The following is a 25,123-nucleotide window of genomic DNA, read 5'->3' as shown; positions in this document are numbered from 1 at the left end:
TTTAATCACTCTTATGTAGTGGGTTATAAGAAAAACATGAAATAATGTTCTCACTTGTTGTTATCACTCACACAACACAGTACTGTACTGACAAACGCAATTGCACAATAAAAATAACTGCATTATTATTCCTTTTTCATAATACAGTGGAACTTGGTTAGTAAGTTCCTCCTTAGTACGTTTTCCTCCTTAGTACGGCGATTTCTCTCGGTCCCGGTACCATCCGAACAAAATACAGGTAAAAGTATTTGGTTAGTACGTTTGAAAAAATTGTGCTTTCCTGGTTAGTACGCTCAATTGCTTGGCGTGACGCAACCCGCAATTCGTTCTCTAGTGTCTTCTTAAGGGTCGTAAAGCTCCGAATTCATGATTTAATTTATTATTACTAGCCATTAAAATTCTTGCATTCATTCCACATCTCTTTCTTCGACGGTGATTTATCCAAATGCATTACTCAATTCTTATGACGTGATGAATAATAAAATGCTGCCATTTATCAGGAATGCCTGACTATGCAAAACTGCAGCCAATGAGAAGCCACAATTTTCCCCACCCCGAGCTCCTCACCTTCTGTTGCCTCTGGAGTGCCCACTGCGCACAAATTTCACGAGTGGGCAATTGTTGCTATTGCACGAGTTATGATGAAGAATTGAGTGTTATCCAATTCCCACTTTATCTAAAGCAGTACTGCACGTACCACATAAACTCGACGTCAATGTTACGGAGTACGTGCGTATTTGACTTCTGCTGCGGGAGCAGACGATGCTCTGGATCTCCACGCGAAGCTTAGCTTTAAAATACTTGATCTCCGCATGAAAGTGGACGACATTAAACAAATTTTTAAAGTAAATTTCATCTGTGTAATGTAAAATCTTCTTGTAATTACGTTGTAATCTAATAATCTTTCGTGTTATTAATCGATATATCGATCGATATAACAATCAATATGGTTTTATTCCAGAAGTGACTGGGTACGGCTGTTGCCGTAATTTAAGGTTAATATAATTTTGTCCAATTTTTATGATGTTTAAAAACAACCAGTTGACATACTCAGGGTTGTTGTTATAATATTCTCCGATTATGCTGTGGCAAAAAAGAAATGACTTAGCTTTACTTTTCCTCTTTCTATAAAAATGTATAGGGCAAATCACAGGAGAAAGACGCTGTTTTCATGTAATTGTCTTCGGGAAATCTATGAAACGTTGTGATTTTTATTCACATGGTATTGTTTTTCAATTTAGGGCCCATTTTCATTATTTTAAAGGTGAAAAGAGTTTAGGAAGGCGATCCTATGAGAACTACTGATAGTAATTGTAATTATGATGACTTTTCCACAGATTGCAATTACCCCGACTGCTATTTTTTACTTTCCTCGTTAGCATGTTTTCCTGGTTAGTACGTTCATTTTTTGTGGTCCCTTCAGAAATGTACTAAACAAGTTCCACTGTATTATTTTTTGTCTAGCACGGACTTAACAATACAGTAATAGTTGAAATTGCATTTTCAAAGCTATCGTTTATTTTTATTTTCACGAACACGGGGCCCCCCAAAGCGCGGGGCCCCGGGTGGCCGCCCCGCCCTAAGGCCGGCCCTGTGTTGAAGGATCGGGACTGTCTTTCATAATTTTTTCAGCTTTTTCTCTCGTTGTCTTTCTTATTTACAGATTTTTTGTATTCACAATTTCGCTGTCATTGCTAATACGCTTTCATTGAAGCTAATGCAATTTTTTTAAATTAAGAAAAAAAATGGTTGATAAAATCATGACGTAGGTATTCAGTCCAACTGGTATGCTCACCAAGAGGAATTTTGTACAGCAGCTCATAGCAGAACTGCAGGGTATTCATTTCTTGGATGTCGTTCATTTCTCGGAGGGGGTTCTTTTGTTGGAGGCCTTTCGTTTCCTCTAGTTGTTCATTTGGTATCTCGCATTCATTTTAATTTCATGTTCATTTGAACATTTGCGTTCGATGAACAGGATGCAATGGTCAGGTTCGCGGTCAACTTACGGATCGGTCATCTGTTTGTAATTTATGCTATGGTTCAAAGTTACCTAGTTACAAAGTTTACATAAAGAATTTGACGGTTTTACGATGGGTGAGAACGATCAACACATATGGATAAGGAAGAATATGGCAGGAAAGTTCTCTCCCTTTTGGATGACGATACTTACGAGAGACTAAATAAAGACCCGACAGCCAGAATCGAGCGCAAAGTGAGAGAATTGATCAAGAGGTCTTCAATTCCCGAGGAAAATCATTGGAAATTGATGCCCTCCGCATCCAGAGCTCCACGCTTATATGGTCTACCAAAAATCCATAAGGAAGGTACACCTTTGAGACATATTGTAAATACCATTGGTTCGCCGACCTGTAAGTTAGCCCGTTATCTCTCAAGAGGCATCCAGGATTTCGTCGGTAGAACAGACTCCTTCATAAAAAATTCGGCGCATTTTATAGAGATCCTGAAAGACCTTCGAGTGATCGAAAGAGATACTTTAGGCAGCTTTGATGTCACGTCGCTGTTCACCAAAGTTCCTGTCCCCGATTCAGTGGAAATTTTAAGAACTCTTGCAGGTGATGGACTACCAGAAGACTACCCAAAATTGGTAGAATTCTGCCTTAGAAACAATTACTTCCTTTACAACGGGCAAATATATGAACAAAAAAGTGGTGCGGCAATGGGTTCCCCACTTTCACCTGTGATTGCCAATTTATATATGGAGTTTTTCGAGAAGAAGGCACTTGAGACGAGCGAGAAGAAACCATCATGCTGGTTGAGATTTGTGGATGATACTTTTGTGATCTGGCCACATGGAAAAGAAAAACTTGAATAATTCCACATACATCTTAATACAGTACATCCAGACATAAAATTCACAAAAGAACTCGAAGAAGGAGGTTGTCTCCCTTTCTTAGATGTACTGGTTAAGAGAAAAATGGATGGAAGCCTAGGCCATTCAGTGTACAGAAAGAAGACCCACACAGACAGGTATGTGAATTCAACATCGCATCACCACCCACAACAAAAGGCCTGCGTCATTAAAACGCTAACCCACCGAGCCAAAATCGTGTGTGATGCTGAGCATATCAGTGATGAAATGCAACACCTTATGTGGGCACTGAAAGGCAATGGTTATAGTGTCTCTTTCATTAAAAGAGCAATGAAAGAAAAACACCCTCCTCAACATGATGGCCACAAGGGGAAGAAGCCACATACATACGCTAAAATTCCATACATCTCCGGGGTCACCGATAGAATCGCCAGAATCCTCCATAAAGGCAACATTAAGACTCGCTTCTGCACCGTGAAGAAGATTCAGAATATCCTACCTTCACCGAAGGATAGCCATCCTCCCCTTCAATCTATGGGAGTGTATGAGGTTCCCTGCTGCTGCGGCAGAAGCTACGTGGGACAGAGCAAGCGTTCAATCTCCCAAAGGCTTAAGGAGCACGAAAGGGCGTTAAAATTACATCAGTGGGACGCATCAGCTGTTGCTGAACATTTTGCCTCCAGCCCTGGGCATAGAATAATGTTTGACGCTACACGGGTATTAGCGAAGACGGAAGAATACCATCCGCGTCTTATACGTGAATCCATCGAGATTGCGAAAAGACCTAATAACTTTAATAGGGAGGATGGGTATAACCTCAGCCGTATATGGAGAGGGTTCCTAGCACAATATAATGGCCAACGGCTATCGGCTAAAATTCAAATCCGGCACAACAATGGGTAGCGAAAAAACATATATAAGCTCGGGATGAGTATAAATTCCTTCCATTCTCTTGATAACGCTCCCAGTAGGAGGAGTGAAACGTCGAGTTAAAATGTTTTCTACACAGCAATACCCGAAAACCACCAGCAACATAGATAAAAGAAGCTGTGAAAGTCTTCAGACGAAAATGAAACTGATTATTTCTCACCATCTTACACATGCTATTATTGACAGTTAAATGCATTGTTAGAGTGGATAGATACCTAAGATATTTAGAGAGAGATTCACTAATGACGTTTATGCTAAAAATATTTATAAAGAACAGTTAGCTGTGTATGGAAGACTAAATCGCTCATAAGAGCAGCGTTTTAAAACTTTTCTGGTGCTATATTTGCGAATAACATAAGACACTGGATTGATAAATATTAATTCTGGGTTATTCTACAAGTGGAGAGCAGATAATATCCTGCACACGTATGACCAAGTAAAGGCCCTGGACAGAATTTGCTTGAAATTACTATGACAAGCTGCACAAACCATATGATACCACACTAAGCCTTCGTTTACTCAAAACCGATAAACAGTATTTTCTACCTGGATGACCTTGACTGTTCCCCATGAACAGATATTTTGAACTGTCCTTTTTACTGAACTGGTTCAAAGTGAACAGTTTAACCCACCTATAGTTTTCAGAGATCAAGAACTTTCTCATTAATTTGAACAATTTCATGTGAGTGAGTGTGCTAGTCTTTTGTTGAATTGGAATGTGGTGGGAGTAAGCTCTCCCCTCCCAAGGGTCCCTGGTTCAATGCCTCAAATGAAACTTTCACATAGACTGTGAGTTCAAATCCTCAAGTTCAATGTGTCCTGGGGATAAGGAACTCGCCCCCTACCCTGAGGGCTTAGTTTCACATACCTGCAGCTTAGTCTAGGGTGAGTTCTACTGTTGCCTGTCCACACCATCTTCAGGTGGAGGTGAGTGTCTAATGATGATGGTGCTTTTCTAACATTAGACCTCGTCAACTGTAAATGCCTATGCATGTATCATGTCGAGTGTAGGATTCACTTTTTTGGAGGTTACAGACGGAAAGGCACTGAATCCTCTAATGGTTTTGGATCCTGTACTCAGCATCGAACTGTTTTTGACATGTATTTCAACAAACAGAAAATACACATACACCACCTTTTGTAAAGATGGTGCTGTTGATGTTAAAATTGACCTTCACCACATAGGCCAAAGACTAATAAATTTAACCTAAGTGTAAAATTGCTTTAACTTCTATATTATAATTATTCCTACTGTTAAATTCTATTGTTCAAAATTAACCCCTGAACGCCGTCATGCGTACCCAGTATGCACCCTTTAAATTTCGTATGCCGCCGTCATGCGTACCCAGTACCTTTCCTGACCTACTGTATATAATATTTTTTCTCCGCCAGATATTGCATGTTAAATTAAAACTAATTACTCTATCATTTGAAGAAATGTTTTTCCTCTCCAATAAAATATTCATAACGGCTTTATGCCTTCAAGATGTTTTTAAATTGCTTCAATAAAATTCCGTTTTAAACTAGTGCGTTGACGACTACGGTCCAAAAACTCAATGCCTTCCTTCAACTGTTCTATCATGAAAACTTCCGCCTATTCTGCTTGAGAGACGTCAAGAAGGGTCAGCTACTTTAGCTTGAGATTTGGTATCTTCTAAGCTGAATGCCTTCTCTCCGTCTTCTCCTTGTTTGTCATCACCTCGAGCCCCAAGTGTGTTAGGCCCGCCTCGTTAGTCCTTAGCGTCCTAGGCGAAGGGGCCATGTGCTTCGCTTAATTTTTCGCTGCATTTTTAAAATTTTTTTCTCCTGGACAGTAATCAACGAAGATAGGATTCCATCTAAACAGTCAGCATATACCAGGGCCCCTTCGAGATATTTTCTCGTCTCTTGAGGGAGCTTCTAAACCACGAGCTTCAGTCCACTAGAGTCATTCATACTGTGTGGTGTTCTTTCAGGCAGTGTGTTGAAATTCTCATCGGGTGTACTGCCTGTGAGTGGTATTATTTTATAATTGGGGATCCTACGAAATGGGAATAGTATTGAAAGGCAAAATAGGGACTCGGAAGTCTGTTTGTGTGTTAGGTTATATGTAGTAAATTCATTGGTGGGGTGAATTTCAAGGACCTGTTATTGCATTCGTAACTAATGGAAAGAAAACGCCATTACAAATGGTGTATGAAGTTATTTAGGAGACTATTGAATGCGGCAGTCCTAAATTCATATGTTTGGACATGGCCGTCACTCATTACACAATTAAGTACCAAGACTCACAGAAATACATTTCCTAAAGACAATTCCTGCAGCTGGGAAGAAATCAAAGTCTCAAAGGAGGTGTGCAGTTTGTGCCTAATGTGGGAAATGAAGAGACTGCGTGTACTGTTGTGAAAAACGTGCAGTGGGATAATGTTTGGATTGCTTCAAATCATGTCACACAAAGCAGATTTTCTAAGGTAAATCATTTCATTATTCACATATTGACGTTTGAAACATTAGCACGTGATTACCTAAATGAAATGATACGGTAATAATGGAACAAAGTCAGAGAAGTGGGCGGAGTGGTACATTTTTAAGTAGGCGAAACGGGTAATCCTATCGAAAGTATCCAATCTGTTATGACATTTTCAACCCCAAATATCTAAATTACATCATGTACTTACATTTTTCAATGCATGGAATGTTAGAGATCTCGTAGCTTATTCGAAACCAAATTAAAATCTTTCGAAATTGAAAATTTATTAATTAGTTCATAAAACGAGATACATAAAACAATAAATATTTTTTCAAATCGCTCGAAAAATTATTTTATTGTAGCGCATTATATTACGCAAGTTTACTAAAATTTTCAATGATACTGATCGTATATTATGAAAGATAAAAATTATTGAATGATACAATGCCAAAAAGGCGAAGTCATTTAAATCTCATCCGGCCGCTGAGATGGGATTTAATTAAATGCCCGCTGCGCTTGAGGGGTTAAGGCAATTAGAGCCAAATGACCTCTGCTTGATCCACCAATCCCCTTTGAAGGGAGGCAAGATCTTTTCCTCTGGGTGTGTTGAGGATTTTAGTCAGTGGTGGCCAAGGCACCACCCAGGATTGGAATATTGCTGCTTTTTTCCACAACTTTATTCAAATTCACAGTGTGTCACAACTGGCTGAAAGTGTGCCAGGTGATGATTCTGTGAGTTGTGGGAATGAAAGTGATGTAATGGATGCTCTGCCGTTCCACTCACTGCTCTTCTTCATCCCTCTCATGGGCGTGGTGTTGTCTGATTAGGGAGAACAGCCTTGAGCAGATGACGCTGCTGAGGGAGAGCCGGCCGAGTGGGAGCCGCGTGCCGATGGTGCATGCCGCCCAGGGCAGGGGGGGAGCGTGGACCCTGGCTGAGCTGTTCCTGGCGTGTGAGGGGGGGCAGCACGCCCATGCGCTCTCGTTGCGCCTCTTGGATCGTGGGCAGCCGAGCACCAGCCTCTTCAGCTGCCAGTGGCACACGGCCATGCTGCCGTATATCACGCTCGTTGGGCAGCTCATGTATCCTTTGATTTCTCATGGTGGTTTGGGGAAAAATTCCTTATCAATGATGCTGTTGAGATTGAAATCCTCTTTGGTGTACATTTGGTTTTAGATATTGACTTATGAACTCACTATAGTGTGTTGCTTAGTGCTTCTAGTTATCTAAAGTATCGACTTAATCATCTATTCCGACCCTATGCGTAGAAGTCCGAAAGACATACCTATGTTTTGGCAACGCATTCATGTCAGTATGAGAGCATGTTTTAACTTGCAATGGCACTCTTGTGCTGCACTGTTCCTTCTGATTTTCTCAGCTCCTTGCTGCATCCTTTGTTGGATATGTACTTATGATCATTTGCTTATCTCCAATCACACTTTTTTTAGACGCAGTCAATAAATACCCTAGTCAAAATAGACATTGGCCCTTGCATAATTTCCCAACAAGCTATAAATTTACATGAATGTTAGGGACACTTCTGTAATTTAGTCCTTAAGTCCCCATCGATCCAGTGTGTGCAAAAATTTTATTCAAGGTCAAAGGTTGATAAAATAGTTATTTTGGATTTTTTGGGCAAACAGCTTGTTTCACAATAAAAATAGCTGAGACCAAAATTGTAGATAAGTAATTATCTATATAAATTGTCTCTTTACTTTTTTCTCTAAGATTTTGGAGACCATTTCTGAGAAAAAGGTAACAGCTTACTCCAGCAAGTGTGTAGTGGTCACAACAGATGGCAGTTACAATGCAGACCATCCAAGGCCGCTGAAGTGTGTCGTAGAGGACTGACCCCCTCTCCTTCATTCTCTACTATTCTGCTCCGTCCACGAAAACTAACAGATTAGCTGCTGAACAGTTACGAACGGGTGTTCAAAATTTTAGGTTCGTTTTAGCCGTTACGCTCGTTTTCTCAGGGTATTCATTTCTCAGAGGCCGTTCTTTTCCCCATGGCATTCATTTTGTGGAGGGTATTCTTTTCTCAGAGGACATTCACTTTTTTGGAGGGTATTCATTTCCTGATGAACAGGATGCAATGGTTCTGGTTCGCGGTCAATTTACGAATCTGTCATCTGTTTGTAATTTTTGCTATGGTTCAAAGTTAATTTAAACATTAGGTTAAAACTTTATTTTGATTAGTTACATTAATGCACAAATGTATTTCAGCCAATGGAAAAGTTAAACATAAATTGTTAAACTATGTTAAATCCACTATATATTTGCTATTAAATTATCCCTAATGGAATTAACCTTAACTGGGTTAATCTATATTTTACCATGCGTTGCTTTAAGAGGTCTGAACTTATTTTTTGGGAGACAAAGATTTGGCTTCAATTTTCCTCAAATTACTTGTTTGAAGTGTAATTAGTAGGGATGGGTCGAATAGTAGATTTCTCGAATTCGAATATCAAATCATTGCTCGAATATTCGAATACATCGAATTTCGAATACCTCGAATACTAAACTATGAATGTGAGAATGTTTGACTAGGTCGCATATGCAGCAGGAAACCCAAGTAATTGTGATTGCCTTTAAAGGATTCAATCAGGAATTTAGCTGATTAATGGAATATTTTAATTTTATGTAAACAATAGGTGAAAAAGGCCAGATTGGCGCCAATGCGATGCCACTCCACGTGACGCCACAGGGACCTAGTTTCTATACGAATAGATAGGAGTTTTACATCGTCTGAGATTACCAATGCATGCATGAGGCACAGAGCTCAGGGAAACAGGTCTTAGTAATCACTTATTAAAACTGGCTAAGGTCGGAAAGTTTTCTTCGTTTGATAAGGTAAGGTTTGGTAAGGTATCAGCGCTCTGAGCCTCGCCCAAAGTCACCTCACAAGGCGGGAAAGAGGAACCAGAAATGCGTCACACGGACTTTTCCCCATCATTCCCACTAACGCGTCGCGTTTTCGCGCGCTTTAAAATTTTCACTTTTAATTTAATTGCGAAAAATAGATATCGTCCAATAAAAATCTAAAAGCGTTACATACGTACTTCAGGAGTATTAATATTTCGATTTAGGCAATAAAAAATAATAGGAAAGCCCCCTATTTGAGCATTACGCCAAAATGCTAAGCCCCTGTCGTATTTCTTCGTCTTTCCGGCATTTATTTTCCTGCGTAAAATGCTTAAATAAAGTCATAAATATGTCGTGTTTGGTCTTATTCTTTCTTAAATTACGCGCATATTACTAATATTTCAATCCAATAAAAGTGTAATAATAATTGCCGAAAATCATTGTTAGACACCTTTCGGGCTAGTAGATGACTCATGCAGCAGTTGACCTCCAGAAAGGGGGAAATTCGAAGCAGGTAGGTAGAAAAAGGTCAGCGGGTGAGAAAAGGGGGGGTGGGTGCGAGACACGTTTTTATTTTTCTCGCGTAACTTGATATTTTTTTCGAAGCTAAGGTCTTCGTAATACGATCCCTGCGCAAGGTCGGATCTTTTTTTTGATATTGGAGAAGAGGAAATCGTCAGAGTGGGTGAGGCGAATGCTGAAGGGAGGGGGATAGCAGATGGTGGGAAATGCGCCAATGTCACTATCCCACGGCACTGAGTTCCTCCCTGTGGTAGTTTCATCTCCTGGGGAAGATTCAAAATAAGTGCCTGTCGTTATTAGCCACAAAGGACACATGGTAAACACCTCGTGTTATTTTTATCAAAAGATGAATGCGGGAAAATGGTCAGTGGGGGAGAAAGAATGAAGGGTGAAACGCGATTCTATTATTTTCCGGTAACCTTGGGTATTTTTCCGGTACTTTCGGTACTTTCCGGTATTTTTTCGAGGCTAAAGTCTTCGTAATACGATCCCTGCACGAGCTGGGACCTTTTGTTTGATTTCGGAGAAGAGGAAATCGTCAGATTGGGTGGGGTGAATGCTGAATGGAGGGAATAGCGGATCGTGGGAAATGTGCCTATGTTGCTATCCCACGGCACTGAGTTTCTCCTGACGGGGGACACCTGGGATTCTCGGATTTTTTCACCCTATCAATTTCGGTTCCCCATGTTGAACTCTTTTCACCGCTCTAAACCGCGAATTTGATATAGTTCGTCAGCTTGCCTAAAACGGCGCTGCATGCACTAAACGACTAGAGTTCTCATTTTTCTGAGTCAACTACCAATGCCGTGCGAGCGAAAGCGTATGACGCGAAATTCGAGGTATTCGAGACGGTACGTTTGGCATAACTATTCGAGATCTCGAATATCGAATACTTTCTGGTATTCGAGGTATTAGAGTATTCGCGGGTCCTATTCGCACATCTCTAGTAATTAGTAGAGGCAAAGATTATCGGTGAATAAAAACTGTGAATTTCGTCATAAAAATCTGTGAATTTCGGTTTAAAATTTCGTCATAAAATTTCAATTTCGTCACAAAAAATAGTTTCGTCATAAAAATTCACTCGTCATAAATATTCCTTTTTTTATCCCCAGGACATAATTTTAACAATAAAAATGCTTATTACTATAATAAATATATTTTTAATGGTAAAAACCTTGATAAAGAAGGGTCAAAGCAAATGCTAAAGGAATAAGTTAAGCATTTGTTAGATACTCATACCATAAAAACTCTTTGCTATGTATGTACATATGTATTTCAACCTCATAGCGCTAGAGAAGTGGGAGTAGAAGATGTGGGAGTTGTACAGACTTATTTTTGATTGGTCTAAATTTCACTGTCTCATCGGCCTGCATGATGTAAAAAATTTATAGTTTTCACTCAACACGTCGATAACAAAAGTCTTTAAGGTCTTACACAAAATATAATATCAACACTCACAAATATGTACAGTGGAAGCCCCTTATAACGAGTATGGGATATAGCGACAAGCTCGAATTAGCGACAGCTACCCAAGGAACCATTTTAAACCCTATGATTTAAATGTAAAATAAATTCGTATTAGCGATAATGGCTCGATTCCTCTCTTGCGCCATTCGTAATTACGACAGGTTGACTTTTTGACCACGTGCCACATCTCTGGAATTCAATGCTTTTAAAACGGCATTTTTTCCGCCAATGTCGACGTCTACATGTTCCGTATTCTCCTATTCTTCTTTCCTTAATAAATTTCTCGAGTACACATTTCATTGCTCTTTCGTCATCTCCCTCCCGCGCCTCCGCAGTGAGGTTAAAAATTATTCCGCCCGTCTGCTAACACCATGGCTGGTAAACGCAAGTCCTTGGATTTAAAAACCAAAATGAGAATTATTGCAGATTGTGAAAGTGGAGAGTGTTCAAAGAGTGAAATAGCGAGGCGATTTGGAATTAATACATCGACATTGTTCACTATTTTAAAGAAAAAAGAACAAATTCGTTCGGCAGTGCTTAAAGAAGGGCGTCCAAGCACTCAAAAACACCTGCGGCTCGGAGAGCATCCACAGCTAGAAACTGCTCTTTTCTCGTGGTTTTGCCAGCAAAGAGCCGCAGGGATTCCTATCACCAGCCCAATGATGAAGGCTAAAGCTGAGTATTTGTGTGAGAGGCTTGGTGAAGACAATTTTAAGTCCTTGGATGGATGGTTTGCACGATTTTAAAATAGGAAGGGGATATCCCTTCACAAACTATCCGGTGAATCATCAAGTGTTGACGTTAATGCTGTGGAAGGCTGGGCTCCGGTCCTTAAAGACTATTTGGACAATTACAGCCCCTGCGATATTTACAACGCGGATGAGACGGGCATATATTTTAACCTTCTCCCGGACAAAACTCTCGCCACTTGAACGTACCCCTGCAAAGGAGGGAAGAAAAGTAAAGACTGCGTAACTGTTCTTTTATGCGCCAATATGGATGGTTCAGATAAGTTAAAACCGTTCATGGTGGGGAAATCTGCCCATCCCCGATGTTTTAAGGGAGTTAAAACTCTCCCTTGCACTTACGAAGCAAATAAAAATGCTTGGATGACGGCTGCTATCTTCACGCAGTGGTTACGAGCGTTTAATGCCAGGATTGGTGAAAGGAATAAAAAAGTACTATTATTCATTGACAATTGCCCAGCCCACCCACCAATAGAACTAAGAAACGTTAAAATTGTGTTATTGCCGCCTAACACTACGAGCTTCCTTCAGTTCCAGTCAGCATTCCTATCAAAAAGTGTGCGCTACTGCCGCTAGAGGTCTCTACATCCACTGATATTGCGTCTGATTGCGTGAATCTCTACGAAACATAAATATTGCTAACAGACAGACAAAGAGTGGACTTCATTTATCATTTGGCCTTCTATTTATTTGAAACAGTTTTTCACCCTTTCCATCGAAGATAATTGATATGACTAATATGCTTTTAGATGCCGTAATGCTGTTCGGTTTCGTGATTCCGATAGCATTTGAGTCGGCTGTTTTGAAACACGATAGTAAACCATTCATACAGGCAGACTTGAAGCATAAGAAGATTACTTCCACCTTCATTCCGCCGTTAACCTGAAAAAGATAGAATTGCAATGCTCATGTGGAACCCTAAAATTTTATCACGCTCCTTTCGTCACCCAATTGCAGCAGCCACTCATCATTTTCATTACTACTCGGAAAGATAGAAGGTATGAATTTTTGAACAGATTCCGAAGTTTTAGCATTTAATAGGCTGATGCATAGCCATAACTGGTAGTTATGACATGTATATTTGGAGCATCCAAGAAATAAGGATAATAACAGCTCATAATGCACAGTTCAGTACGAGTGAGTCAGAAGCTGGGACTTTTAAAATCGACTTCTTAATGCCTCGGCATATAGCATCCTGCATAATTACATATGCTTTAATCATAGATTGCAAGTGAATATGATCATTAGTGAATTAAATGTTCAAAATAATGATTTAAAACGGCTATCATGCTGCAATTTTCGCCTCTCAGCAAAAACAGCCGTGGTGACGCCTGATGAGTGATTTTTTTGTGACGATGTAATTGCATTCGGTAACAACGACAACTCACTATAGCGACAGATTTCTCTGTTCCCAACAGCTGTCGTTATAAGGGGCTTCCACTGTATTTATCTACTAATGGGTTGCTTCTATCTATAAAAGTATTTTTGGAATATGCCATCTGAAATTATTCACACTCTGGACTTTAAAATTGGCAGAATCCTTCTTTTACTGGAATTGAGATCCATTGGTCAAACTTGACTAATTCTGCATTTTTTGGAAGTTCAGAGGTTCTTATATTTATATTTCCATACATGGAAAAGCCTCTTTCTACATCTACATTTGCCACAGGTATCCACAGGGTTTTCTCACTATTTTCTACAAAATGAGAAAAATCATTTTAAAGGGCAAGAATTAGTGGAAGTACTGAAAATTCTTTTCCTTCTTCCTGAACTGATCTAACAGAATCCTTCAAAGCAGAATAGCCAAGAAGTTCTTGAGTTTCTGTTAATGATAATATGAGGACATTAGCTACAATTGTGCTTAAGACCCTCACATCAGTTGTCAATATACACCTTGTGTTGAATAATCTTCCCATGGCTGTAATAATGTTCCTCCTTGGGTCACTGTATACAAGGCATGACAACTTCGTATTAGTCTTTCCACCTATTTGCTTCAGGACCTCACACATGGAAAGTTGCGCAGATTTTTTGAGACTATTAAGGGAAGATTCACTTTCTTTTCCAAACTGTGCATTGCTGACTAGGGTAAAGGAATTCAATAAATTAAGGTTGAGTCGGTTCTTAAATTTTTTTGGTTCTCTATAGATACCGGTCTGGTTTTCCCCCACCGGTTCTCAATATTCAGTTCCAAGGATGAACTCTAATTATCTGAATTAATGGAAAATTTAAATGAACAACCACAAGAAGTGAATGAAAATAATTTCACGAAAGATGTTAATCAGCAGGAAAGCTCTGTAAAAAAGTCTCCATAATTTTATTTACCAAGTAAAAAGTTAATTAACACGTTGTTAAGAATGCATGATTGACCAATATGTCTCATTACATCTGGCAGCCACTGGTTCTTTCACCAGGTTTTTTGTTATAACTTGTAAGTCAGATCAAAATACATTATGTGATGAAGATAGCTTAAATTGTTGCTTTAATTGACAACTTATTTGCATGATTCACTGTCACAGTTCTTATAACCTCAACAATAAACTGCTCAACACGCCGGTACAGCGACACTGGATAAACTGAGCGGCCATGAATTAACGCGAAATGTAATGCGGTGTTGCATTATGCAGGATAACCACCCTTTACACTGTATATATAAATGAATCAATCTTATGACCACTCTCAGACGAAACGATTTTCCGCGGGCGCCGTCCACGGCACACGGCTTTGCAGAGTCGTCTCGTCAGAAAGCCGCCTGAATTTCACGTGAACGGCGGCCGGCGAAAGGTAGTTTCGTCAGAAAGCGGCCCAAATGTATTGTAGTCTATATTGCGTTCAACGGACCGCACCCGCCGTAGACGGCGCATCGCCGGGCCGGATTGAAATGGGCGCCGTGCTGTCAACGGCGAGATTCGACTTGTTAGCAGACATCCATAGAGACCTAAAGTCAATTGAGAGAACGTCACCGTGCTGTGGATGGTGGCAGACGAAAAGTCAGCTTGTTTGAAAGCGGACTACGTGGCCGCGGCCATGGAAGAAGGAGGAGATAATATCCTCCTCCTTCTTCCATGCCCGCGGCCACAGAATGTTACAATGTTGGCGAGAGCGACAAACTGACGAACCTTAAATGCGCGAGTTAGCAAGTAACTCTCAAAAGAAAAAAAAAATGGACGCCATGTAATTGGAAGGTTATATATGCATTTTTTTTTAGCTTTTTGGCCATGAATATGCTGCAGACAATTTCGGCTTTGGGCGCCAAATTCAAATCCTCGCCACAGTTCCGAGCCGGTTGCAAATCACCGACTTTATGCGATCCCTTCTTGATACCGGTTTTTAAATAGATCTTGAAGTGACGGGGTATTTTTTGCCGGTAATGGTAGAAAATATCGCGCTAATTTCGCAGAAAAAGTGCTTAAACGCGAAATTTCGCGGAACCAAGTGAATTTCGTGCAGCCTTGGAAATTTCGCGTTATAATTCGCGTTTCGCGGTTCGCGAAAATTCGGTGCCCCTAGTAATTAGACATGGAAGAGGAAGCACTTGGTACTCTTCCGGAGAAAGTCTACGGAGGCATATATCCATCATTTTCGAAGGAATGAAAACAATATTTTACCGACTGCAATTTTATTTGATGATATTAGGTTTTTCAAGTCACTATATTTTATGTATTTTATCGTGACCACTTAGCTTAGTTGCACGTAAATACACCTCAAAGTGCTTACTCTTTCTTTGCCTTCCATGTTTAATATTTAAATATGTTGCAGAATTCCATGGGTGTAACATATTCTACTATTTTTTTTACATTCTACCAAAAGTACAAATTTAGCAATGAAACTGATTATTCTCAGCGTCTTAAGCATGCTATTATTGACAGTACATAATTGCATTGTTAGAATGGACTGGTACCTGAAGCAGGCTGTAACGAGGAGAAAAAAATTGATATCTTACCATGGAGTCTAAGAGAGAGATTCACAAATGACGTTTATTCTAAAAATATTTATAAAGAACAGGTAGCTGTGTATTAAAATCTAAATTGCTTATAGCAACAATTAAAAACCTTTCTTCTTCTAAATACCCTGACTGTTCCCCATGAACAGATATTTTGAACTGTTCTTTTTACTGAACAGGTTCAAAGTGAATGGTTTATCAAAATGAACAGTTTAGCCCACCTCTCTATACCTGAGTAGACAATTGAACATATGCAGATGTTGCTCAAGGTCATGTGGTCACATCAAATGAAGAATCGAGTTTCTTTTTTGGGTGGAATTCTCAGAATTATTCAATATAAATGTATTAGTCATGCAAGCTGAAAATGTTACTCATATTATGCTTCCGATAGTGTTCAGAGGCAGGGCAGTCGTGCATTTTATGGAGAATATGCTTCAGCTAACTTTCCAATAGCTTTTTCTCAGAAATGGTCTCATAAATCTTTGAGAAAAAAGTAAAGAGACAATTTTTGTAGATAATTACCTGATCTACAATTTTGGTCTAAGCTATTTTTACTGTAATGCATAATAACACACTTTTTGCACACACGGGATCAATGGGGACTTTTCAGGATTTCATTAAAGTGGTGTAACGTTCCTGTAAATATTTACATTGTTGGGAATTTATGGTAGACTACCTTTTTTTTGGGCTAATTTGACTGGGTTAATAATGGGAAAAGCCTTTATGTATCCCATATTATTCTGTGATGGTTGATTCCCTGACCTCATGTGCGATTACATGACAATGACTGCAAGCTGTGATTGTTGCGACTGAATGCTTTCAGTCTCACTGTTATTATTTTGTTACTTTTTTGTGCCTGTTATTTTCTCTGTGTAGGGATTTAGTGCCATGGTCTGCTGTACAGTAAGAAAATATATCATAGATTGAGGTATTAAGTTTGCAGGAACATCTTTCAAGGACTATAGGTGAAAAATTTTCCTAATGCTGCAAAAATTTTGAGTTTTTGGCAAAATTTCTCCCTGGTGATGATTTGCTATTTTATGTTCCACATTTAGTTGGCGTTAGTATGGCTTCTTGTGGAGATTTGGTTTGATAGCAATTTTCAAAAGCTGTCTAATGCATTGTTGTGTGTTCAAATAATGCCTCCTAAAAACCATTGTATTATCCAATGTTTAATGATTGCTTTTAATAATGTGTATAGTAAAAGTCATTCAAAAATTTTTTCATCCTGTAGAACAGAGTGGATTAGCAATATTCTTTTGTACAGAGGGTATTGTCAAATCCAAGTGATAGGGAGTACTTGCCTGCTATTGATAAAGATTTAACTTGATCTTCCTTGATGGAGGAAAAGTAATCCATTATCTAATTGTCTCTGTGGTTCCATATGTTCAAGGAATTACAATTGATTCCCTCAATATGCAGCGGAAAACTAGCCCCCATGATGCTGGTTGATGTGCTAAATGCCCAACAATAAAATGGAAAAAACTATGAAATTGTCATGATCACTTTGTTGGCAAATATTTGTAAATCTCAGCATCACAGGTTGACTTAGGGCCGGTTTTATAATGTCTGGTTAAACTGGAGTTTAAGCTAAGCGTCGGTTAAGTCCCAAAATTCTGTTTTATAATCGATGGTTAAGTCAAATCTGAGGGTTAAAGTGGTAGTCAAGCTAAACCATGGATTTCCCTTGGGTAAAAGGTTAACGTGAAGTTTAAATTGTTGAAAATGGCGGATGTTTTGAAATGCTGAAGTACCCTACGATAATATACGGAAGAAATAATCGACCAAGCGCAGCATCCTCCGTTTTTATCCGTATCTACGATATCAGCAATCAATTTCCAATATTTTTAGCACCATACTAGCAATTTAATAAGTGAAATATTTCCATAAGACCGGTGATATATCCGGAACGGACCACTGTTTTCATGCTATTCGACGTATTCTACGGTATAGGCTACGAAATCCTTACAAACATCTCAAGTTTGATAATAATCGCCATCCAATAAATAATATTGTCTATTCTATGGACTGCAGTCGGAGATCGTGTGCCAAACCCCTGAAAATGTTGAAGTTATGCAATATTTGTGCCGGTGTAGGAGTTTGTTATGATTTGTGCCAGCCAAGTGAGTTGATGAAAAATATTAGAATTACATATCGGAGAGAAAGAAGGAGGTGTAACAGGAGTGTAGGTATAGAAATCTGTTATTACCTGGTTTTGCTGACTTCATCAACGAATTTAAAATGTGTCGGTGTTTACAAAGACAGTTTGAATTAGAAGAACAGCCAAGTTTCGTATTTGGCAATCGAAAGAGAGAAAAAGATCGTACTTACTGATTGCATTCTGATTTACTAGCATTTGATGTCACTATAGAATTTATAATTAATTGTGAGGATATATGTTATGAGGTGAAAGTATTTTCGTATTTCCTTTTCCAAAAGATATGTTTGTCAAAGTACTACAAAAAAAATTGTAGGTAAGTCCATTAACAATATCTGGTGTACGGCTTGGTATTTCTTGGAGATAAATATGTAGGAATAAGTGAGGCAAGTGAAAGATTGCGTGAAAAAGAAAGGATTTTGCACGTTTCATACGTAATGTATACAAGATACTGTTTGAGTTTTCTTTGGAAGCTGAGAAAGGCAAATTGATGCAACCAATACAGCTCGTGTGGGTAAAAAAGTAAGAATGACTGATTAGCTCATAAGATGGTATGACATATTAATGAATTTGTTAGGCAAATGAGCCTTTAGAGTGTGGAAGTTTACTAATTATTGTACTTTTTGTGACTAAGTAATGACCTCTCATTATTTTGATAGAAAAAGATTTGGAAAGGCACCGTAAGCAAGAGAAGTCTTCTCGTCTCTGAGTGTTCTAATGTGTAGCCTTCAACGGAAAAAATTGTGACTTTATTGCCTAAGTGCTGTTCGTAGCCAAACACAGGTTATGTACTATTAAAACCTCCTAGCAAATTATCTACCATCAAAAGTAGCTTCAGAGCTATAGAATCAGTGGTGCATCTACCATCAAAAGTTGTTTCAGAGCCATAGAATCAGTGGTGCCCATCTAGAACCTCATGTTAAAATATAAGAGTGCCAATTTGGTTACCAATACTTATCTTATTTCAGGTTTGAATATTTTAATATAGTGAAAGTTAACAATTCGATACTTCATCCTGAAAAAGTTTGGTTTTATTCCACACATTTGAGCCTTAATTCAAGGAGAGAATTTGGACCCTTGCACCTGAAGACTCATGGAACATCAAAGCCAGATTAATCAAAGAAATATTATTTTAAGGTTCTTAAGCATTGCCTGCTAAGGGAATATATTTATTGAGGTTCTCAAGCATTGTCTGCTAAGGGAATGTTTGAAACAATCAGAGTCAGTTGTATTTCTTATAACATCGAGCCAGCTGGGCTACTCTAGCTTGCAATTGGGGAAAGCTGTTGTCTGTGTACATATGTATTTGCTCATGAGGTTGAATTTACAGGAAATGACTGCATTCACCACCATTCCATTCGTTATTTTCCATGCTTATCAGTGACCACTGAAATTTTTTCATCGATAAGCTCTTTCAAAGTATCTTGTATGATGTTGGGCTAGATAAGGTGGAAGTTCTTCATATTAGTAAAATTAGACATTGCAGTATTTCCACTGAGTTTTATTATAATAAAATCAGTGGAAATATTGCAATGTCTAATTTTACTAATAACTCTTTCAAAGCCTTAAGTGGGATCCTTGGTATGGTTTCTTCATAAAATATTAACCCTTACTACTACTTGTCGACGTTTAACTAACTACAGTAGAACCTCACTTATGAAACTTTCAGCGGAAAACCAAAAAAAGTTTCATAAGTGAGGAAGTTTCATATGTGAGGTTTTTCGGTATTCAGCATGAAATCCTTTCCTATAGGGGCCGGTTTGTTTCCAGGATGCAATTACTCATTTGGAGGCAAGAAATTGAAGCCTAATAATCTTATTTTCACACAAGCAACACCACAGATGATGTGTTACTTAAAGAGAAATATAATTCTACATTCCTGAACAACATTATCCACGGTTGAACATCTAGCATTTCTGGTACTGATCTGCAAGGCTATCATACTGGAGAGATTTCGGAATGATGACACTAAATGTTCACAGAGAAGCCAATTTTTTAAAAAAGTTGACTCATTAAAAGCAGTTTCAGGAAATTCATTTCACCACCTATAGGCAAACCCAAGATTGTAGATTAAAGAAATGAAATACCTAAGGAAAGTCATCCAAATTAACCCCATAACTAGGGAGCAAAATTTCACTAATGCATCACGAAGGCTTCACACCCTATGGACCAGGGTTCATGTCATGGCCGAGGCAGAAAGTTTTCAGAGATGGCTGTATCCCTGCTTGAAAGTAGTGTGGACGGAACTTCCAGTGCAACACCATGTCCGGCAGATGGAACGTTAAGCCCTGGTTAAGCCTATTGTTACAACCTGGCTAATTCCAACACAGGGTTTCTATACTCCCTCCCTTACCTCATGTCGAAAATGACCCCAGCTGTCGGTTTCCTCCCTCTAAATACCATGCCATAGATAATATGGAGCACCCGGCAGTGGCGTAATTACGGTGGGTCGATGAGGGGATAGATCCCCCTCCAAAGCCGCAGAGAATTGAAAAAAAAATTTAAAACAAAAGTCTAGCTTTGATAAACAACAACTGCATCTACTCAAAGTTAAATTTTAGGTGCCAAAATGATGTAAAACATATTTACAGGCATGCTATTTTTTTAAAATTTCCGGGAATCCCCGATGCCTTGGGGGGTGGGGGGGGAGGGGGGCCCCCCCCTCAGGTACTACCATCACCCCAAAGCATATTCCTAATTGCGCCACTGGTATCCGGGATATTCCGTGACTAATTGTAAGACTTTTCCGGTGCTTAGATCACTTTTTTTAAGTGAGCATTTGAAATAACCGCGCAACTGCCGTCAGTGATGATTGAACAAAAATATATTAAGAGCTCGAAAAAATCTCCCCTCTCAAAAATGTTTACGCACTAAAAAAGAATTTTTCCCTGAAATTTTAGCAATAGTAGATTGAATCTACCGGGTATAGCTTCTCTGTCGGCATTCTTACGCGAATTCAGCGCCGGGAACTTCGACTCACAAGCCGTGTGACTCATCTTCACGTAATATTTTGCTTCCCCATATCTGATCACAACACCAGACTGTTTTTGTACTTCGGTATAATGGTTATAAGTCATTCCAGAGTCGAAAGGAACTGCCTTATCTCTCGCGTTATGAATTTGACTTTAATGATTACGTTGCGACTGACGACGCGAGTTATTCTCCGAGGGCATTCGTACTAACTCTCGTTCAGTTAAAAAATAAACGCTTGCCAGCAGGCAGACTCAAGCTAATAGCTACTCAAGGTCCAACTTTGTTTCATTTAAACCCACTGAGATACAAGTTAGGTCAATTTTGATCGGCGCGCCGCGTAAGCAACTTTCCCCCGGCTCAATTCGTCCCGCGGATGCGGGATTAGCCCGCGGAATGAGACCATGCATGCGGTTTTTACCATCGTGTTGAATCACCATCGACTTACGTCTATACTGCAAATACGATAATCTCTTTTGGATGACCTTGGAAGCCAAAATTTTGGTACGGGAGGATTTTTAACGGCTCATTTAGGTGTTATTTCGCTGGGGCGACGGAAAACATAACCTTGGAAAATTCTAGACAATCTTCCGTTAGAGATAGATATTCCGAATTAACGATAATCTACTGCAGTTAAAATTAATATCTAATAAACAGCATCGCTCATTATTAAAACTTAGTATTCTTCATTGACATGTCTATGTGATGAGCACATACTACCCCTGCTCCTGTGACTAAAATCGGCGCGCGTACCGCAATCTTCTCGTAGAGCAGTTATCTGAAAAGTCGTATAAGTGAGGTATTTTATCTCATTGGACTGGGAAAATACGTTTCATAACCGAGTTCGTCGTATAAGTGAAAAGTTTCATAACTGAGGTTGGAAATACATGGGTTCATATGGGGTTATTCACCGGACCAAAACAAATCGGCGTATAAGTGAGGTCATCGCATAACTGAGGGTCGTATAACCGAGGTTCTACTGTAATATGTTTAATAAGTATTCAAAGGATAAGTGAGGACATATTCCTATAACAGCCAATTTACATCACATATCTGGTACACTCATTAGTTTCTTGGGAGTTCAATCCCATACGTAGCTTTTATTAATTTTTTCATGCTCCATCCATTGAACTGTCACTAATGAGTACATACGTTCAAAAAATCAATTAGGTATAATATCATCAACACTTATAATCATGCATGACTAGATATCTCATTCCAATTCTTACTGTTAGAAGTGATCTACTCATTAAGGTTGACGTAGTTCTTTGTAACATACATGGTTATTCCATTTATTCCAGAACCATTGTCTCCCTGCCCTTGCTTGTTACTCAAAATCCTTACCTTAATCACTGTTGTCGGCATTTCAAGCTTGATATACACTTCATCTACATCATTTATATCTAATTCATCTCCTGCAAAAATTCCCTCACCTCACTTAACAGGTCTAGCAATTCCTACTTCCTTTTCCTCTGTCAATATTATCTATACATTCCTGTGTACCTCTATTCTTATCCTCCTTCTGGGTCAAAAATACCAGTTCCATGGCAAAGCTTACTCCATGTATCTTAACCAGACTTCTATTTGCACTTTGGTACTATGATTTTCCCTTTAATTCTCCTCTTTTTATTTATTCCAAGGATTATCTCTGTCTCATCTATCTCGCTCCAATCTGCATCACTAGAGATATATTTTAACATGCATAGCTGCAACGTATGTAATGAGAAACAGTCTATGAGAATGTTCATGTCACGAAGGCAAATTTCTTAATAGATTTATGAAAGTGGAGTGGATGTAAGGGAAATTGCTTCTATAATCACTTCATAAATAGAACATGGTATGATAAAATTCTGTGGGGAAGTCTTATTATTGCATTTATGATAATGGAAGCACATACGTTAATTATAAGTGAGTGATGTAAGTGTGGTGCATTCAGAGATTACTTGGTACAGCATTCAAAAGGATTACCCCAGAAGTAGGTAGTAAAAAAAATTACTTACTGTGACAACATGTAACAACATAATTCCATTGAAAACCCATATCCCAAAAAGACAGTTGCAATGAAGGAGTCATCATGATGGAATCCTTATGCTTTGCATTTGATACAAATAAATTCTTTAAATGCTATATAAATAACTGTTATCTTTGTACCGTGACGGATCCATGGGGGGTTGGGGGCTATGGAGGGTATCCAATTTACTCCCCTTGGGTATCCAATTTACACTAGATAGAATGGTGGTTTATTTCCCACCCCCACTTCAGCTGGAATTTTAACCTCACCTAGCCCACCCCCTTATCCCTATCCTGGATCCACTTCTGTCTTTGTATAATTTAGTACTCTGCTAAATATTTAAAACATGTTCAATGAAAGCTTCTTATTTTGTGGTCTGAGAATAAAAGAAAATGTCTATTACAATATATAGTATAGTATTCATAAACACCACTGAGAGTTGAAATTTAATGCTTTCATTCTGATTAGATATGTTTTTCAACAGATTTTTTACAAATTGAACCCAGCAACTTTAATATCTTTGCACCCCATCTCATTTCCTTAAATCTTAAAGACAATACAAGCCTTTGCTGTTGATTAGATATGAAGTTAGTTACGTTAGCACTTAAAACTTATTCTCACACAAGGTTTGCAAAAATAGTTTTTACATAAAGAATAGATCCCCCATCATAAGCTATGAGCCAAAAAGAGTTGCAATATTTTGTTACAGATGCATACTGTCATAATAACATGCAGCCTACTTGTAAAGTATGTAAGGTTTGCTGCAAACTGTACATTTATTTAATAATTGGATGGCATGAGCCCTTGAAGTAACTGTGGTAGGGTTATGCATAAGTTATTCAAACTTTATTCATTCTTCTCTAATTTTAATTTTAGACTGTGAAGTTATGTTCATAATCAGTGATTTCTGAACACCCATTCAATTTTATGATGGCAATGAATACATTCTCAATGGCATTACCATAAAGACTCACAGTCATCCCTATTACAGTATCAACTACACTATTGACAGCCAGTATCAAAATATGTTTCACTTTATTCTTCAATGGTAAGGGCTACTTGGTGTCATGCAATAGGTTTTGATCTCTCTAATGAAGAAATTTAAACTTAGTTCTGTCCCTTATTGAAAATTTATTTGCCAGAGATTATGGATTTCATGAAACATATTGCTTCTCAACAGTATATATTAGTGATGGGTCGATTCCAAAATTTTATCGATCCCGATTCCGATTCTGACATTTCGATTCCGATTCTACCGATACCGATTCCATCGATTCCGACGACATTGGCTCCAAGAAAAAGACCACTTATAACTACAAGGGAGAGCCCTGAGTAAAGTCATATTCACAGTTTTAATTAAGATGAAATACTACTTATATAAATCATGTAATATTTGGCCCTATCAAATTCTCAAGCAGAAAAACCAACATGCTCATGCTCAGCCAGCAGGTTTTGATGTCTCCATGCTACAGTATTACTGCCTGCAGAAAATTGCCTTTTGCTACATAATTGTGAGACTGGAAAAGTACTTTCCTCCCAAAATTGCAAGATTTCGGAAACTTGAAGTATATCATCGATCTTTATGGATCTTGAATCCTCAAGGAATTCAAGTTGCCCAAGCAAATGAACTAAAGAACTTAGCTTTAGTTTTGTGGAGCCAAAAATATCCATATTTCTCACGTCGTTTAATCAACCTTAAAAACTCTGTTTTTTTAAGTTCAAGAAAGAAACTAAACGCTACCAATGAATATCACATCGGACGGACGCAGTAATAAAAAAGGCTAAAAGATGCCTAGTGATGTGAAAAAACTTCTTTCCCCGCGACTCACCTCTGCGAAGGCGGAGAGGGAAAAAGGGTATCGGTTGTTGCCTTTCGAGGAAACAGTTAATTTTCCTCTCTTTAGCATGCCGACTTAATCTCTTCACTTCACTTCAATACCCGAACCATATTTCTTAAGGGTGGGATGGTTCCGAAAAATATTCAATCCTTAGTATTTTCACTCGAGTAATGCGTTAAATGGTCAAGTCGATCTATGCGTAACCCTTTTTAACACCCTCAGTTTAGTTTTTTAAGTCAATGAAGACGATTATCCGTGCTTTAAATTACGATTATCAAGACTAAAATTTTAAAAAGCTTGAAAAATCGGCCTCAGTTACCGAGTTCCGCGGCGTGTGGCTCACCCTTACAGCACCTTGGCACCTCAGCCTTGGCGCACGATTGAAAAATCGCTCTT

At 38.8% G+C, this 25,123-nt stretch overlaps 1 protein-coding gene across 2 annotated transcripts in view; it reads left to right on the top strand.

Annotated features, from left to right (window-relative positions):
* The window catches only part of LOC124158421 (nuclear pore complex protein Nup160 homolog), a 213,792-nt gene that overhangs the window by 103,308 nt on the left and 85,361 nt on the right, over window positions 1–25,123 (top strand). For both annotated transcript variants that reach the window (XM_046533501.1, XM_046533500.1), the window contains exon 14: window positions 7,038–7,292. In XM_046533501.1, coding sequence (XP_046389457.1) covers window positions 7,038–7,292 — 255 coding nt within the window. The remainder of the gene's footprint in view (window positions 1–7,037; window positions 7,293–25,123) is intronic.

This window comes from Ischnura elegans, chromosome 5 (assembly GCF_921293095.1).
Source record: "Ischnura elegans chromosome 5, ioIscEleg1.1, whole genome shotgun sequence".
Classification (NCBI taxonomy): Eukaryota; Metazoa; Arthropoda; class Insecta; order Odonata; family Coenagrionidae; genus Ischnura; species Ischnura elegans.
Note: the sequence above shows the minus strand (reverse complement) of the source record. Positions and strands in the feature narration are given on the sequence as shown.